Raw genomic sequence first — 17,831 nt, 5'->3', positions numbered from 1 at the left:
CACATCCGCAAAGAGTGAATTGACAGCGTTTATCACCGTACATTTAGCACATACCTGGTCACACGGAGACATAACAAGTCTTTTGTCTGTTTGCATGCGGGGACACGCATTGTACACTGAGGTGTAGTCCAGGACACTCGCATGCAAAGAGCAATGATGATGAGTTTACACAGCCCCCCACAAAGCCATCAATCAGTGAGTCGATGTGCTTACATGCGCAGCGTACACCAATCAAGACAGAATTAATCATCAGTAGCAATCTTGGATTTGTGTTTGTAAACAAACAATTCTTTTCCTTGAAAAAGAAGAAACAAATGCTTTCCCTTTTAAGCGCCGCCTCGCATTGTTTTTTTTTTAGGGGTTTTAAGTGGTAAGTCGGGCTTGGTTTACATGCATCACAGCAACAGGTGTGAACCAGGACGTGCTTCTATGGAAACTACCAGTGAATGTATCGAAAACTCCAGTATGGAAATTTGTTTGTTATTACAGATGCTCTTACCTTCTTTTGATTGACAAACAAACTGGCCTTGAATACAATCTTAACAGGGTTACCATCAGAATACTGCCCGGCATGCCAATGTACACGCACGCAGGGAGCAGATTAGATGGGCTGCGTCCGTTGCCTGACATTCTCATGCTGGTCTTGCAAGAGCACTCCAGTCCATTTCAAATGGGGGCCGTTTCAGTGCCGAGTGCGAATGCGGGCCCGAAGCGGGAATTTAACGGTGTGCCAGAGGGATGTGCTAAGGTGACATCTGTGACCCATTAAAAAGACATGCCGGGCAGCCCGGCTTAAGCTGCAGGCAGACGCCTGTTGCAATTGGCCACAACCGGCCTCAGCGTATACAAACACGGAGATAAAGGCACGTGCGTTTGACACCTGAGGACAGACACTAGGCATGAGCGGCGCTTCGAGACAAGCCAAAAAAAAAAGTGTTGGGAACAAGGTTACGCTAGGGTTGCCTCTCAATGCAACACACAGAAAACCAGAGACGAGCTGTCTCATTATGACTTTGCACCTTCAAGAACTTTGCCTCTTGTTGCATTAGAGGGCAATGCTCCAGGAGTTAGATCTTTAGTGGTTGGCCCGTAACGCGAGGCCCTCTGTCTTGGCAATATCCAGTTCCTCACGACACGCAGCGACTGGTTGAGAGAACAAAAGCCGGAGAACTTTCTGACTCTTTTAATCTGCGTCGCATCTCTCGATTAGTCGAGCACAGTTGGAGAGGAGGACCCGACCACGCAGAACGGCTTCAGTGGTTTGCAGAAAACAAAGAGACACAGTTCAGAGTGAATCTGAGAGGAGAGGGCTCATCTCAAGCTGAGCGGACGTTAACCGTCTCAGCTGCTTGATAAAAAAATAAAAGAAAATAGAACACCAATGGGATGTCTGAGAACATAAACTTTTACTGACTTTGGAGTCAAATCAGTGATTTTATTAGTTGCTGAGTGATCCATGTCATCATCTGTCCTGCTCACCTGTCAACCGTGTAATAATATACTGATCAGGGTATCCTTGACCGGAGCCCTAATTAAACGGTAATCCCTTTTTACAGACAACCACAGCTACTCAAATCTTCTTATCCCCGCGTGTCAGCCTGAGGCATCTCCCTGTAACATAAGTCTTTACTCTCTTCCCTTCACCCTCCCGTCAAGAGCCGCGGCCCTCGAGAAGCTGGCAGCGGCCGCAGCCCGGCGTCTCGCGTTACACGAAAAAAAAAGCCCTATCCCCTGTCAGAAAGGAGACACTTTCCTCCCAACAGGGCCCGTCATTTTTTCAGCGAGAACCTGTTTTTTCAATCCGCACCCCTGTACCACGCCTCGTCTCTGCGAAGCTGCCCTAAGACGGGAAAAGACCGGCAGAGTCGGAAAGGATCTCATCCTGGGAGCCTTTCTGGTTCTGTGAACCATGAACAAAAATAAGGAAAAAAAAAAACAAAACACCAATGGGATTGTGCAACCTAAACTACCTCCTCTTGGTCCGTTTAGCCTTGAGAATGATGCATGTTGTTGACTTTGTGGAGAAAGAGAGAGAGGGAGAGAGAGAGAGAGAGAGAGAGAGAGAAAAAAAAAATCCTGTTACACCGTGCAAAGGTGACACGGAGTATTTGAGTTTCGCACAACGAGAGACAAGAGGGGTCGAAGCAACGGTGCCAACCACTGAACGAGCGCACCGTTTGTTGACAGAGGATCGGATACTTTCGCTCGTGGGACAAAGGGATAGAATGGAAAAAAAAAAAAAAAGACATCCCAAGGGTTGTGACAGTAAAACAGGCAGAACAAAGCGGGGCAGGTTGGGCGTACGGCGAAACGTGACAATTTCTCGGCAGTTTGAACCCCGTTAAACACACGCGGTGGAGAGGCATCTGCTGGGCGAAACACGGCGTTTCCTGTGTGGAATTACAAGGCGGGGATAATCAGATAATGAGGCCGTAAAAGCAGATTTGCCCTGTTTAAAAGGTCAGAGGTCATGTCATGGAGAAGGCCCAGTGTTTCAGGGCCTGGGATTGAAACACGTGTTCCTGACCTTTTGATGATTTCGCTCCAGCTACGTGCAGCACATCTGACACCGAGGGGTCAGGCTGCCCCGACGTGCAGTAACAAAGAGCCACTCATCGCGCAAAACTCAGAGTCGTAAGTGCAAAGGCACTCCCAGCTTGCCGCCCGGCTGTTAGACCATGAACATACCGTTTGGACAAGTCTGCTGCTTAAATCAAGAAAGCAAAAAAAAAAAAAAAAAGGAAAAGAAAAAACAGCAACTTGACACTCTTCGCTCTGTAGAAACACGGATATAGCTGTACTACTACTTCTTTCAGGCACTCATACTTGCTTGCCAGGACCATAAAAAGTTATATGCGAGGTAAAAAAAAAGAAAAAAGAAAAATCTAAATCAACAGACTGTTGGGAAAAAAAGTGCTTTGTTTATTTTGCTGCGCAACCTATTTATTTGGATTAACATAGTTCTTTTGGAGATCAGCCAAAATAAGCAGCGTTCTAGAGTTCCTTCTCAAATACCTGCAGTCAAGCTCTGCACAGACTCTCGCAGCCACCTGCATTTCCACATCGGCTTGGGAAAAAAAAAAACAACAACAAGGAATGTTATTAGAAGCCGCGATCCAGCATTCGCAGGCGTTCGGAGTTAATTAAAGGTTAGAGACTGCTCTTATTTTAAGAGAATAATTATGTTAAACTGTAGAAGAAAAGAAGAGCAGACCTGTTGGCACTGTGCACCTCAGGTCTGGAACCACATGAAAATTCCTTTGGGGAAAAAAAGAAATGCCCTCGGAGTCAATCATCTGTCACGTCTAATATGAGATACTCTCACTGAACTGCCTCCAAGAAACAATCTGGTTCTATAGAAAAGAGAAAGACAGAGAGCTAATTTGCAAATGGAAAATATATATTTTTTTCTCCAAAGAATAACAACAATGAACCGCCTGCAGCCTCTTTAGAAATTGGTCTTCACCAAACACCAATATTTCACCCATTTAACCATGAAAATGGGCCACTGTTTACAGTGGCACACACTGGCGCTGTCTGGCACGACTGCATTTAATGAGATCTGAGAGGAGGACTCTCTGGGCAAATAAGGAGCATATGGTTTCCCATTAAATGAAGGCAGTTTTTTTTTTTCCAGCTAACAATCTCCAGCTAACTACAACCGCTTCTCCAATGCGTGTGCACAACTCCCTAGAGGAAGTGTGAGCCAAGGAACCAGCCACGTACAAACGGCATCCTCAAAAACCTTGACTTGAGGCACCAGACGCACACAAGACCCTGAACATGGTCTTTTTCTTTCCTTGAAGAAAAGACTTGTGGGCAATGGTGAGTCAATACGAGAGTTGTCAATCATAACTCTGTGTTCCTCAGAGACTCTTAAACACACAGCCCTCAGGGTGACACTGCTGAAGCCCAGAGGATAGAAACGACAGAACCAGATGCATGAATGAGGGTCTATGTCGGGGGTTGTGGCAAGTCCAAGAGTGAGGAAAGGTAGACTAAACTTGGCCCTGGATGTAAGTGAAACAAGCCAAATGCCCTGTGTAACTGAAGCTAATCAGTGGTGTAATTTGCAATCCTGCAACCAGAAGGCCTTGAAGTTTAAGATGAGCTGAGAGTGACAAGCAAGAGGGGGAAATATGAAACTTTTCTTCCTCCTTTCAAAAAAATACTGTGTGGTTGCAAAAGCTAGTGTTACAATGGTATAACCTGCTATATCTCCTTCAATCTACCTGGTGGTAATTCTGACAGTTTTGAAGGGTCAAGTGGCATTGTGGGATGTGGTGGTATGTGTAGATAGTGAAGTATGTAACAAACATGTTGCATGTGTTCTTGCTTATCAAAAAAGAAAATAATAGAGATAGACATTTTAAACAGAACTATCTACAAACTACTCCAAAGCGGTGACACTTATACTTTAAATAAACCATCGAGCTTCTTGGAATTGACTTTACTATGACAGAGCAAAACTAGCAACAGCCAATCAAATTGTGGACATTTTGTACTTGTGTTTTATTTAAGTTTCAGAAATACATCATTTCAAAGACTCAATTTCAAAATCGAAATGATTATTTTTCTGCAGGCATGGAGGGACACATTTGTCATGCTCACGTCACCTGACATTCAGAAAATAATGTAATCGGAGTCTGCAAATCAACTTCGGAAAGTCTGTGGGAAGATGCTTTCATGTTGTGTAAGGCCAGTAAAAAAAAGAAAAGAACCAAATTTAGTTCTTATTTAATTTCAAAGCTTGACTCTGGTATGTTTAATCTTGTTTCTACAGCTTACGTTTAATTTTAATTAACTACATTAAAGGAATTGAATCTGGAAGAGACCACCAAAGGTCACTTACTTAAAGTTAAACTGAAGATTTCTGCCAGTTCCTCTCCAAGAACACACAAGCTATTGAAATTGGTTCCTAAAGTTTTCTGAGAACCCATTTGAGCAGACAATTTAGCTCAGACCCAAATTGAAGCCACCAATTTAGAATTGTTTTACCCAAGGGCCCAATAAGATTTATAAGAAACTATGACTAAAAGAATTCCCTCATTTAGTAATTTTGCAACCTAGAGGTGGAAATTAAGTTAATTTCATTTAGGACCCCTCTTAAGAAACCCCTGCGGTCTGTACTTTAATAATTATTGCCATCAATTGTGGTTTAATATAAGCATGTTTTGTTGAACCACCCCTGAAGACTGTATGTAACCCATAATTATAATAGCTAACCCTGGGTTGGTGGAATGGAATCTCAGAAAATACTTTTATGTAGGCAGCAGGGGATGGGTGCGGGTGGTAGTGGTGGTAGTGGAATTGGTCTACAGAAGCTGCAGCACTAATTTATTATACTTTATTTATTCTATCATCTAAATGTGCGTGAATGTGGAGAATTTCTAATTCGAGGTAGGGCCATTGTTGGAGTTGAGTTTGTCAGCGCTTAGCTGATGACACAATCGTGTTTTGTTGAATCGGTGTGACCTGTAGTTCAACATGGAGCAGATGAAGTAAAAACAGGAGGGTATATAACCGAGAAAAGGAAGAAACAAGACTTTCCAAGTGCTTCCAGGTCTGTGATCCATTTATCTCCATCAGTGGTTTGATGTTCAGATTTTTCGGCTAAAGACAGTCCTGTGCCAACGAAATGGCCCTCCATTCATCAGGACATACCTGGAATGAGTTCCTGCATCATATTTCCTCCGCTACGAATCTTCTAAGTGCCTTTTGTCGAAGACACAACCTTTGAGCCATGTGGGGGTATATCTGGAGCAAATGGATGCTCGGTTGTGTTCCTGACCTTTGATCACTCGTTGGTCTTTTAAAGCTGACATGGTTCCACATGGGAGCTCAAACTCCCATATGGAGCGACTTGGAAACTTGCACTTTGTCCCCCCACTTTAAGTCTTGCCGGGGTCCATCTGCACTGAAACCTGAGCGGGATTTAAGGGGAGGGGGGAGGCCGTGTCCTGAATCCCTAACCTCATTACCCACCTCCTGAAATGATGTCCTCCAGCTGCCCAGACTGCTCAGGCTCCTACTGCCCAAAAATTGAGGTCATTATTGGAACATTTTTATCCAAAGAATAAACCCACGGTCCCGACTTTATGGACAGCACGGACCAGCAGAAAAAGTGGTTTTGCAGTCTGCAGCTTCAACTTAACGATCAACTGTAACAGGGAAGGGGAAAAAAACATCTCTAATTCATCTCTAATTTGTGGTATAAGAATTCAGGATTGGTCTTTAATGTTATGCTTGTTTTCATTGTGTTTTGGCACATTTCTGAATATAATACAGATAAATTCCCTGTAGACAAGAGCAAATGTAAAGGCCAGATAAGTTCCCGACCCTCAACCTCAAAGCAACACGCACGCACACACACTGAAACAAGATGAAATAAGCCTGTGTGTGTGCGAAAGCTAGTGTTTACAGAGGGAAACGGGGTGGTGGGGCCAACAGCTCTGGGAGGTTTGGGCTCCGTTGCGTGGCTTAAACAACACTCAGCATAGTCTGTGAACGTCTCGCACTGTTTCCCCAACACTGAGGAACTTGCTCATGTTTAATGCCTTTTGAACAGACGCAGACTTTGTTCGGAGTTACGGTGCCAGAATATAAGGAGATCAAACAAAGAGGGATGGGCGCAGGAAAAGCCGCAGGACATCCAAGTCGTTCCATCGTAAGAGACAAGGAACATTTGCGCGGATGTCTGTGAATAGCAGTGTGTCTTTAATTCATGGCCAGCGCCTTCGCTGCTGCGAGGTGCTGTCAAGTTGAGCAGAGCACCCGGCTGGCTGAAAATGTGAAGAAACAATTTTTGCACTCCTCTTTTCATTAAGGATAACGCAATGTGAAAACCGAAGAACTTCAAGGAAAGCGAGGAAGCTCTTCAAGGGAATCCCGCACAAAGAAGTGCGTTCTTTCTTTCCTTTCCCTTCAGCTGTGCAACATCCATCACAAATAACGAGCTTTGACTTTCCTGTTTTGGCTGCGACATGGAATTCTGAAATTGGAAAAAGGATGGCGAAAGGCTATAGTTGCAGTATCGTCATTTCTGTCCTCTGTTTGGCTTGCGTGTGAGAGGAATGCAATTTGGGAGCATTTGTCACTCACCACACAAAAAGCTCCAACCTGACAGTTTTTCCATGCGCAGGCGGGCGGGTTTCTTGCCGCAGCGCGAGAGCTACCTTTCTTCCTTCAAAGCACGCCACCGACGACGCAGAGGTGTGCGAGGGCCGCGACACAAAAGAAGGCGAGCGGGATCATGGGAGAGAAGCGCTCCCGGGGCTCCAGTGTCATTTGACCTCGTTTTTAGTTTCAATAGACGGACCGGTGGAGGTTGTAAGGGAGGCAGAGGTGTAGTTTTCACTGCGACCTCTTCATTGCTTCCTCCAAAGTGGCAGAACGGGGGCGGGGGGGGCGGTAAGGTAAATACGCACACAGGCTGAGTAAGACATCTGCCTGGAAACCATTAGAGATGAAAGCATGAAGTCATGGTGCAGCAGCGCAACATAAAGAAACACAGATCCATTCACGGAGGGTGACTCTCCCCGTAAAACCTAATTACATCATAGTCTTGGTCATCACGGACACAGAGCATCGGTCCTGATTTGTTGTGAGAGTCCATCAAAAGGTTGGACACACGGGGAGAATGAAAGGCAGACGTGTGGCCGCAGGCCAACATGTGGACTGTTTGCGTGCCGTCACTTTGAGTTTACGGGTTTTCAAATTCCACACGCGGCGAAAGCCCAGAGCGTTCACGAGCACGCCGCCTCGCCTCCTCCCCCCAGACAAGCCGCAGGAAGTTAACGCGCAAACAGAGCGCTGGTCTTCCTCCCGCCATGGCTGTTGTCCATCCAGACCCCTCTGGGAGACTGGGCCATGACCCTCCGCCCCGGGCCGCACGCGCACACCGAGCCCAGGCACGCAGCTCGGCGGTGACGAGAGACATGACCATGGCCCCCGGGCCCGGGTCCCTAACCTGGAAGAGGACACAAAGCCGATGTGACAGCTGGGCAGGGGAGGGGTAGACTGGGGCGAAGGACGTGGAAAGAGACCCCCCACAACACCCGCACAACGGCCCAGTCTGACACGCTGCTGGCAGGAAACGACAACAACAAAACGTGGACTTCCTCTGCGCGCGCCAGTTCCAGCCGGTGGGACCGTTGCCGATTGTCAGACACGCCGCGGCCGCCGCTATCTGTCGTCGCTGCGGCAGACAAGGGCAGGAAACGCTGTGCAGTGCTGTGCTGTGCTGGCCGATCAACAAGGCTGCACCTGCAAGCCATGTTTGTCCTCAGGGACAGGCCCAAGCGCAGTGGACTTCCAGGGGGCTGCATACTGATGTTGTTGAGTGAAGCTGCAAATAGCTGAGAGGAATTAACTTTTCACTGCTTGCAACAACGATGTTTATGATGGTTATGTACTACCTGGATTACCATGGGATTATTAAAAAATAAAAAAATAAAAAAATACAACAAAAGTATGAGAAAACGTGTATTCATAACTGTAATAACAAATGACCGAAAATGTATGCATTCTTCTATTTGGGTTGCCCTCGACCTCAAATGCGTCAGAACACAATTAGGTTTAAATAATGGGTTGGGAGAAAATTTAATAAGCTTAAATATTTGCACAAGCACCGAGTGTTGCTTTCCAGTTGCATCAGATATTGTAGAAAGTCTCAGCCAAGTTACCTAGAGGGCTGAAACAGAAAGACGACTACCTTTCGAGTCGAGGTATTTATGAGGTATTAGTTATTGTTACTACCATTGTAACGTATGTCACATATGTAAGTATGTAACCGTCATGAAATTTGAAAACATCTGCTGAATTTTTTTTTTTTTTTTTTAAGTGACAGTTTAAGCTCTCACAATGAAAAATGTTGATTTGATGAATGTATGAATGACTCAGTCTCCCCAGTGAATCCATGTGCAAGGATGTAGGCAAACAGGAAGCACCTTCATGGAGCAGATGATAGTGCAACCGACCAGTGACGTCCAGCGGTGCTGCTCACAACAACAAACGCGCCATATGAAAGGCGTCGGTGCAGACTGAAAGGGCGGCGTGATGGGACCTCGACGCAATACCTCGGCATCGTTTGTGACACGCGTTATCAGATGAAGTCGCAGTTTTAGCGACGCCTCGGCACGCCGAGTTCAGTCTGCCCCTTTTGTCTCATCTCCGCGTCAGAAGCAATTAAAAAAAAAAAGAGAGAGCGTAGTCTGGCGTTTCACCACGCTCACGAGGAGGTTCACACAGAGGGCAGCGGAGAAGAGGACGGGGGAATTTAAGAGGACTCGGTAGTTCAGGACGGTTTGGAGTGGAGGGAACAAAGTGAAAGAGAGCGCGGAGGGGTGAAACTGAGTGCGGCAGCAACACTTGAGGGAGAAGAAATTAAGTAGCTGAAATTGTTTAGCATGATAATTTTTTTTAAATCAAGAAAATAAGAACGCTGGAAGAGTAACTAGCTTTCCTTACTGCTCAACTAATTACTGTCTGCTGATACCAAAGTGTGTTTTGGTGTGAAGAACCTGGGGTGGGCAGAGGTGTCACAAAGCAATAATATTGTCCATAATTGTCAATGAACTTACTATACTTAGGAAAAAATGAGCGGTTCCCCAGTCAATGGGGTGTTTTTATGCTAAAAATAAGGCTTGGAGATGCATATTTATCACCTCTCTCTGCAGATGTGGATCCGACCCAGCTTGACATATGAGAGGGTTTACTGCTTCTCTGTGTCGTTTATAATGGCAAATAGAGCTACTGAGCTTCGCCAGTGCACTTGGCTGGATGTTGAGACGTAAACAAGGCCAATGACCTCATTTAGCATTGAGCTTTTCAACAGGGCCGTAATGAGCCATGTGACCAATCAGACCAACCGCAGATGGCAACAGGGCCGAGTGCACAGAATCTGCCAAAAATGGTTCTTGGCCAGGCTGATTTTGTTTGACCTGCAACGCTGGAACAAACCGCAGCAAACCGACGACTCATCGGAAACTAACGAAGACGATGAGGCACGGCCTGCAAACAGACAGACATCCATCTGTTCTTAATCAGTGCTTATCCTGCACTCGGGGTCGCTTGAACTTCCCTCAGCTGTCTCGGGGGTGAAGACGCCGCAGGGCCACACAGAGACACAAGCCAACCACCCCGACACCGACAGATGAGTTAATCAACCCAACGTGGATGTCTTTGGACTACCCAGGGAGAAGCCAAAATCAATGAGTTTCAAATTCATGGTAAATAGATGATCAGGAAACGGGGTGAAACGGTTCATATATTTCAACTCACAGGAGTTCTGATCGGGAAATGAGGTGAAGGCAAACCCCCTGGTCTTCAAAACCAAAGAAGACCAAAACTGTTTAGCCTGGAAGCAAACAAGCACTGAATGTTCTACTCCAGCTGGATGACATTTTAGCATTGGAAGAACAAAAAAAATACCACTGAAGGCTTTTCTCGATGAAGAACAGGTTACTATTCTCCTCCTAGCCGCTGAAGGCAAAAGGTTTTTCCAATTTCCTATTCTCTTCCCAAATGAAAGAGTTTAATCTTCCAAATGATTTCTCGGGGCTCTTTACCAGACCGATGCATAGACAAAAAAAATCCAAGGGACTTAAGAAATGCCTTGCATGCCTGGAGAAAACAATGATTGAAATAAACTGACCTGTAAAATGTATAAATAAACTCACTGGGAAAAGACACAAGGTTTGATGGAGCCAAAACCGAAATAGTACAAATACATTCTAGAAGTGGTGTTTTGCAACATAAAAGTCCCTTCTGCATCTTCATATTCAGTTGGAACAATGCAGAAGAAACTATCTCCAGAAACCCTGAGAACATACATTAGTACCCTTCCTGAATGTGGTTCTAATCCAAATTGCATTGAGTGTGAAAATTCAAAGAAAGCCGAAGGCTCTGCGACATCCACTGCCTGGTTTTTGCAGACACAGGACCAGGAGGTTACCAGCGACAGATGCGGGCGCCCGTGAAGACGACGCACACCGGCAAACCAGCCACCAACTGGCGAGGAGCTGGCGGGGGATGAGAGTGTGTGAGCGAACCGCAGCAGTGGCGAATATCTTCTGTCCAAACAGAAAGTGGGCCCTCCGAGGGGGCTGGCTGCCGCCCGCTGACCCCGTCCACCGGCAGATCAAACGTGGCGGAAGACCCCTTCCCACCCTTCCCATTTAAACACCAGCGGCCTTTTCAGCCTGTTTAAATCTGCTGGTCGTGGGGGTGGGGGGGGGTGGGGGGGGGGGAGGAGCCGGGCGCTGATTGAGAGCTGCTCGGTGTCACTCTGCCTGTGGCCCCGTTGCCATGATGAGTTCATTCCGACGCGCAGCGCACAAAGAGTTAATGGCCGCTGGGATTATGCAACGGCATGCCAGACGCCTTTTCTCTTCTTCTGCCCCCCACCTCCCTCACTCTCTCCCTCAAATAGGCTGAAGCCAAATTAGGCATTCCTGCACGTTTTTTTTTTTTTTTTTTTTTTTATTCAGAGACTTTTCAATGCTTTTGGCGCAGACGGGAGGGTTGGAAGGAAGAGGAGGAGGAGGGGGAGGGAGAACCAGGGGTCTGGTTTCAGGCCCAAACCCCCCCCAACTCCGCACCCAGGCCTCGCACCTGCCCTGCAGGGGGAGAGTAGTTGTAAGGATTTATAACCGCCTCGGCGGGCGATATCTGCCGAGTGTCGAAGCAGCGAAAACATCTGTATTTGGCCTTTTTAAGAGCTAACATGAAACCGGGGTTATCGCTAATGGCGGGTAAGCGATCCCGGCAAATGTCAGCAAATGCGCGCGATAAGAGGGAAGTAACGGCACAGCGCCGCGGCTAAGCGGGAAAAGCGTGTCGGTCGGCGCATAGCACCCACATCAATTATTGTAGAGTGTAAAAAAACACCTAAGTTAATGGTCAGGAGTGAACAAAGGATGGTGGAATTAAAGTCAAGTTTTTCTCGGGATTTAAATCTTTCCCGCAGACAACTATTGCTTCAACCTGAGAGACGGACAGAGTGCAGCCGAAGGCGTTCTTACGTCTCTGTTGGGTCAGCCTGGACGCGTAGACGACATTTTGATGGCCGGTGTGAGCTGACACACTGAAAGATGTGCAATAAAGATTAATTGCTTCATTACGACTTGCTTGTACTCGCTGTGCTCGAGAGGTTCAATCAAACATGTTTTAAACATTCGGCGCAAAACAACCTGGAATGTACGAATCTACAAATCCAGGACGACTGCTTTGATTTGATTTGCCAACACTGAAGAGGCTGGTTGGGCTTGCACGGGAAATGCTCTGCATTAGATGTAATGTTGTTTCCTTCGAGGAACTAACTAAAATACAGTTTAAGGCCGGACAGGGTGACTAGACACGGTAAACAGCGGCGATAGGTCAGCGCGCTGCTGAGCAACTCCCTCCCCCCCGGCGGAGACGGGAGACAGAGCTCCTCACGCAGGCAACCGGGTCAATAAACAACAGACGTCCCTCCAGACGAGATGGGCAACACACCAACTACGACCGGAAAAGTAGGAACGGGAGACAGAGATCTGCGAGGCCTGGCTCCGCTCACAAACCGCAGGATCAGAAACAAGCAAAGCCAGCAACCCCCCCCCCCTCCCCCATCCCCACCACCACCACCGCCGCCACCACCAAGCACATGCACACATAGCCAGAGCAGCCACGGGTCATTAGGTGCAGTAATCATCATTTGCAGGACGGCGCCGCTTTGTTAATTTGGATTTATTAATGACAAGGAGCCAACAAGGGGCCATGGACTGCATTGGTTGTTATTACGGTCTGCAACTCCTGATCAAACGACACCGGCGTGAACTATAGATGGTATCGCTGCGTCGCTCTTCTTATTGTTCACACATGGAAAATGTCTCGAGAGCTAGCATGTGTTTTTTATCACTTATCTTAATGTGGGGCTGACGGCAGCATTCAGACACTGCAGTAAAAGTTTCAAGATGAGCAAAGCGGTGCATTTAAGAGCTGGGGACATGAATAACAAAGAGGTATAAAACACAGCCGACTTGCTACAGAGCACTAATACTTCACTCGGGCCTTGAGAGACATGGGGGGGGGGGGGGGGGAAACTAAAATTACCATCTTTAAATAATTAAGTATTTATCCCTTCTTCTTCTTCTTCTTTTTTTAAAGACAAAGGAATGCAGTGGTTTTGGATAACGTACAACTTTCAACCATCTATCTAACATGTAATCTGCTCTGGAACACATGAAGTATATCACATGAAATCCTCTTGAGTTTTCTGAACAATCTTTTTTATCAATCTTGCTGCTTTCTTCACTGGCTGGCAGACATCTACGATGTGCCAGCCAGTGTGAAGGACAGATAAAGGATGAGACGTGCGTATAAAGCAGAGAAAGAGCAGGAGATACTCGATAGAGACTGAAAGAAGATCCTCTCCTGGGAGTGAGCCCTCGATAACCAAGTTCAAACTGCGCACACACACTGACAGGGAGAAGAGGAGGACGTTTAAGTTCTAAAAGCTTCACCTAAAACTCAACTGATAGATAGTCTGATAGATGACAGGAAACACAAGCAGCAGAGTGGAGGATGACAAGAAATACATGCACACTAATCAACGTATACTTCAAGATGCACTTCTTTACTTGCTGACAAGGCCAGCTAGCTGTAGCCAAACCCAGCTGTGCGACTGGATTGGTGAGATTCAAAGTCTGAAATCTCACCTCACTGCAGATTCCCTTTTCCATGAACCGTATTGTCCCTTTAAAGTGTGCTATATCTGGTCTGAGTAGTTCTACACTGAAAGGTTTTTGACGTATGTAAACCGATCTAAGGTGGAAACACCAACCAGGACGACTCAAATGCTGAAGTCCTGCATCGCTGTCTGGAAAGCAAACAATGGGAAATGAAACCTACACAGTTCAGGCCTTTTTCAATGGCAGATTCTATGGTAACCCAATTAGCACCACCATCAAATGACCTCGATGTCATTCTGAACCAAATAGGTGTGGAGAAAGAAAGAATAGAGATGAAAAAGCAGCAATTCCTTCGTCTTATAAAAAGATATCGGTGCCTCACATTCTTAAGACTTGCACGCTAATACCTTAAATATAGTTCTGCACTGCAATCCGTTCAGAAAGAGTTGAAGACAAAGATGTGAGGTCAAGACACTAATAAACAGGGATTATCATTGTGCATTTTTTTAATTACAGTCATTATTGTGGAACGTTGAATCATTGACCCAACATCCTGCACGGGAACACTAAAAAAAAGCCCCAAAGCTTTAGTCATCGGCGCTCCTGAAGTCGCAGGCAATTTTAAAGACCGTCTGTGGAAGACAGAACCACAGCAGGAACATAAGGGTCACTTTGGAAATGACGGGGGGGGAATGCAACATTTTACCCTTGTGTTGGTTTTGGTACAAATCCATCCAAGGTGCTCTTGGACTTAAAAGTGAATTCCATTTGAAAACATTGATTGCGCACCCTAAAATCACCAGAGGGATTTCTCCTTCTTTCTTTTTAGTGTCAGGCATCAAATTTTTTCACGCGCCAGGAGGCTTAAAATGTAGCTCTGCCACCTGCTATATAACACAGGGAGGAAAAAAAGATCAAAAAGGGACGCATATGCAAGAAGGTGACTAAAACGTTTCAGATCCGTCTCAGCAACATGGCCAGCCATCATCATCATCATCTCCACTTGAGGAATGAAAACGGCATTGGCGAGGGGGAGTTGTGGCGGGGGAGGCAAAAGCAGCGTGTAGGCGGATAAGAGGAGGAGAGCTGCTGCATTAACATTATGGACGGCTCGCATGAGAGGCTCTTATCTACTCTGAGAGCTGCGTCAGGAAAAAGCTAGTGCTCAGCAACAAACAGAATCCAGATCAACACGCAGACATTAAAAAAAGAAGGAAGGAAAAAATTGGTGCAGCAATACAGAGGGACCACTGTGAACCAGAAACGACACAGAAACAGAAGAAGAAGAAGAAGAAGAAGAAGAAGAAGAAGAAGAAGAAGAAGAAGAAGAAGAGTTGGGTAAATATTTAAACCCGGATCGTGCGGATCACAGAGCTTTCCGGGAAAGTGGTGCATCTGGCATGGACGACATTTAAAAGGAATGAAACCACAATAAAAGCACCGCGGTCACCGCCACCGCTGGCTCTTTGCAAAGCGTTTGATTTTCTTTTGTTCCCTGTTTAAATCAAAACGGGGGTCCGCCACGACGGTACCTGGCTTGGCTCTATCCGTGGTCCCTTATGAACACAAGAGCTGTAGCAGCCCCCCCCACCCCCACTCCCACTCCCACTCCCTGGCTGCCTGCGCACAGAGGACACATTCATCCCAAAGTGGGCACCATGAGGAGGGCCGGTGGGGAGCGGAGGAGGGGGAGACGAAGGCGGTGGGGGGGTGGGGGGGGACACACTTCAACTTAAAGGAATCTTTTTCAACGGCTCTATCTGGGCCGTGCTGAAGGGTGTGCGGGAGAACCCAATCTGCCTCTCCATTCCAGTCTCCACGCGGCGATCAGATAAAGGTGACTTCGTTTTGACATGGTGAAGCGGCGAGTCGATGAGCCCCGTCCCTTTTTGGCAGGGGCCAGGGCATTCCTCGCTCAATCCAGGGGGGGCGGAGGCGGAGGGTGGGCTCCTCAAGGGCTTTGTTTTGTTTTTGCAGTCGGGAGTCGAAGCTTTTTGCATGGCTGATGCTGCTGTTCGGATTGTCCCCGTCCACGCCGTGCGAAAGCCTCGCGAGAAGAGCGGTTGAAACGTGCAGGGAGAGCTACGCATATGGAAATCAGTCATGGTACATATCCAGTGTGTTGTGCGAGACTGGAGTCTCCCGGGAATGCACGATGACACAGGATGGCTGCTTTTAGGGATGACTTGAAATTAAAAAAATAAATTAAAAAAAAACCCTCCCATCCTGCTCCTGTTAACGACAGTATAATAACTGGAGCACCGTGGAATCTCGCCTGCTCTCCTTTGTGTAAAATAGCCCCCCAAGTGTCTTTTGCATGTAGGTGTGAACAGAATCAAGGTGGAAAGCCCGGGAATGGATTTACATGTTAACAAAAAATGCAGTTGTTGTTCTTTCCCCCCCAACCCCCTCCCCAACCCCCAAATTGGGGAGGTCAACTGGGGTGGGGGAGGGGGTGTCTTCTACAACTACTCACCTCCTCCCCCCAAAAAAACAAAAATGAGAGTTGAGGCTCCTTAAACGTTCAGCGGTATGAATGGAAAAGCGAGACTTTTGCCCCCAAGCAGCAGTCAGTGTGTCAGGTCTCGCAGGGTGAAATAAGTTAAACCACAAAGAGCCAAAAAAAAAGGAAAAAATCTTGGGGGAAATAATGGAGGTCAATGCTTGGGGGTGGGGGGGTGAAGTGTCTGCGTCGGGGGCGCTTCTTTATTAGTTCTGAATAACAAGAGCGAGCGCGCGAGTAGTAATAGTAGTAGTAGTGGTGGTGGTAGTTTTGTGGGAAAATATAAGTAAATAGAACGCAGACAGGCTCGCAACCTACCTTGGAGACAGACAACACCGAGTGCGTATGCGGCGAGCACCGGTGTTTTCCTCCTGGTTGTCGCCGCGGGGTTCCTCGCGCCTTCCCTCCGCCGGCTGCTCGTCCTCTCTCCGGCTACATCCATGTCCGCGCCTCCCCCGGCGTTCTTCTCCGGCGGCTTGCACGAGGAGAGCCCCGAACGGTACGACGAAAAAACGGGAGCGTCGAAGAAAAGGTGAGCGGGTGCGCAGCAGGTAAAGCCAACCGAGTTCACCTGCGTCGGCGCCCCGGGGGGAGAAGCCGCACCGCACGGCCTGCTCACCTGGTTGTTGTGGAAACTAGCAGGGACCGAGGCAGAACCATGTGGAGGACCGAGGAAAAACCGCGTCCCTCTCCCAGGCCGGCGACACGACCGAGTCCGGACCGCCGAAAGTTGAAGAGAAGTTTAAACTCCCACGTCGTTCACCCGCGCGGAGCTGTGGTGTGATTCCTGGTCGCGGAAGTTCATTACAAGCCAGTCTGTGCTTTTGCGTGAGTGCGTGTAGGCGCCGTCCTCCCCGGAGTTCACAGTCAGCAGAGTGCCGGTCGGGGCTACTTCACTCCGTTCAACCAGACTAGTTTCGCCCCGCCGCCGTGTTTCCAAGTTGGCTTCCTCCCACCAGCCTGTGTGATTGTTTTCACAACGGCGCGAAGCGGGCGGGAACAATGAGTGTCGTTCCTGTTGGGACTTTCAAAATAAAAATTGAAAATTGTAACGCTGTTCTTCTCTCGCTTTTCAAAGCACCACTGTTATGCAGAAAACTGTTGAAATTATTTTGTTTATGAAAAGAAAACACGCGAAGTGCTACATTTTGCAATTTAAGGTAATTTATGCTCTAAAGGGTAAAACTATTGCATTTTTCAATTCAATTTATAACATTGCAACTATAGATAATTCGTATAAATCAGTTCAAAAGGGCACAATTACTCTCTATTCTATATTCTGACAATACGTTGTTCTGGAGGAAGTTGAGTATGTATTTTATTTTGAAATTGAACAACCCACATCCTGCAATTGGCCGGCATCCATGGTAGCTTGTCGTGTATCCACTCTTTCCGAACATTGGAGCTTCCGGTGTCCGTGTACGACCTCGGAAAGGAGTGCAACACTGCGACCTCCTGGATTAACCATCTCATTGTTTCGCCTCGACAATTCTATGCTAAGAAAACAAATCATACACGTTTGGATTTCACTATTGCTAGCGTGAGCGCACTATGTTTTTGTTTTGTATAAACTTAAGTTATTTAAAACTGGGCTTTATACCATAACTAATAATGATAATGATGATGATAATACTACTACTACTACTACTAATAATAAT

The 17,831-nt window shown here is 46.9% G+C and overlaps 1 protein-coding gene across 1 annotated transcript in view; it reads right to left on the bottom strand.

Moving 5' to 3' along the window:
* Positions 1-17,183, bottom strand: part of ptk7b (protein tyrosine kinase 7b) — a 74,203-nt gene extending 57,020 nt beyond the window's left edge. Inside the window, exons 1-2 of the mRNA XM_076019005.1 lie at positions 16,793-17,183; positions 16,492-16,648 (exon numbers count right to left, since the gene is read on the bottom strand). Of these exons, the coding sequence (XP_075875120.1) occupies positions 16,492-16,615 (124 nt within the window). The 5' untranslated portion in view covers positions 16,616-16,648; positions 16,793-17,183. The remainder of the gene's footprint in view (positions 1-16,491; positions 16,649-16,792) is intronic.
* Between the last annotated feature and the right edge of the window lie 648 nt (positions 17,184-17,831).

The sequence above is a fragment of the Nelusetta ayraudi genome, unplaced genomic scaffold (genome assembly GCF_046127955.1).
Source record: "Nelusetta ayraudi isolate G7.1 ecotype Tasmania unplaced genomic scaffold, CSIRO-AGI_Nayr_v1 ptg000008l, whole genome shotgun sequence".
Classification (NCBI taxonomy): Eukaryota; Metazoa; Chordata; class Actinopteri; order Tetraodontiformes; family Monacanthidae; genus Nelusetta; species Nelusetta ayraudi.
This window is presented reverse-complemented; position numbering and strand designations above follow the sequence as displayed.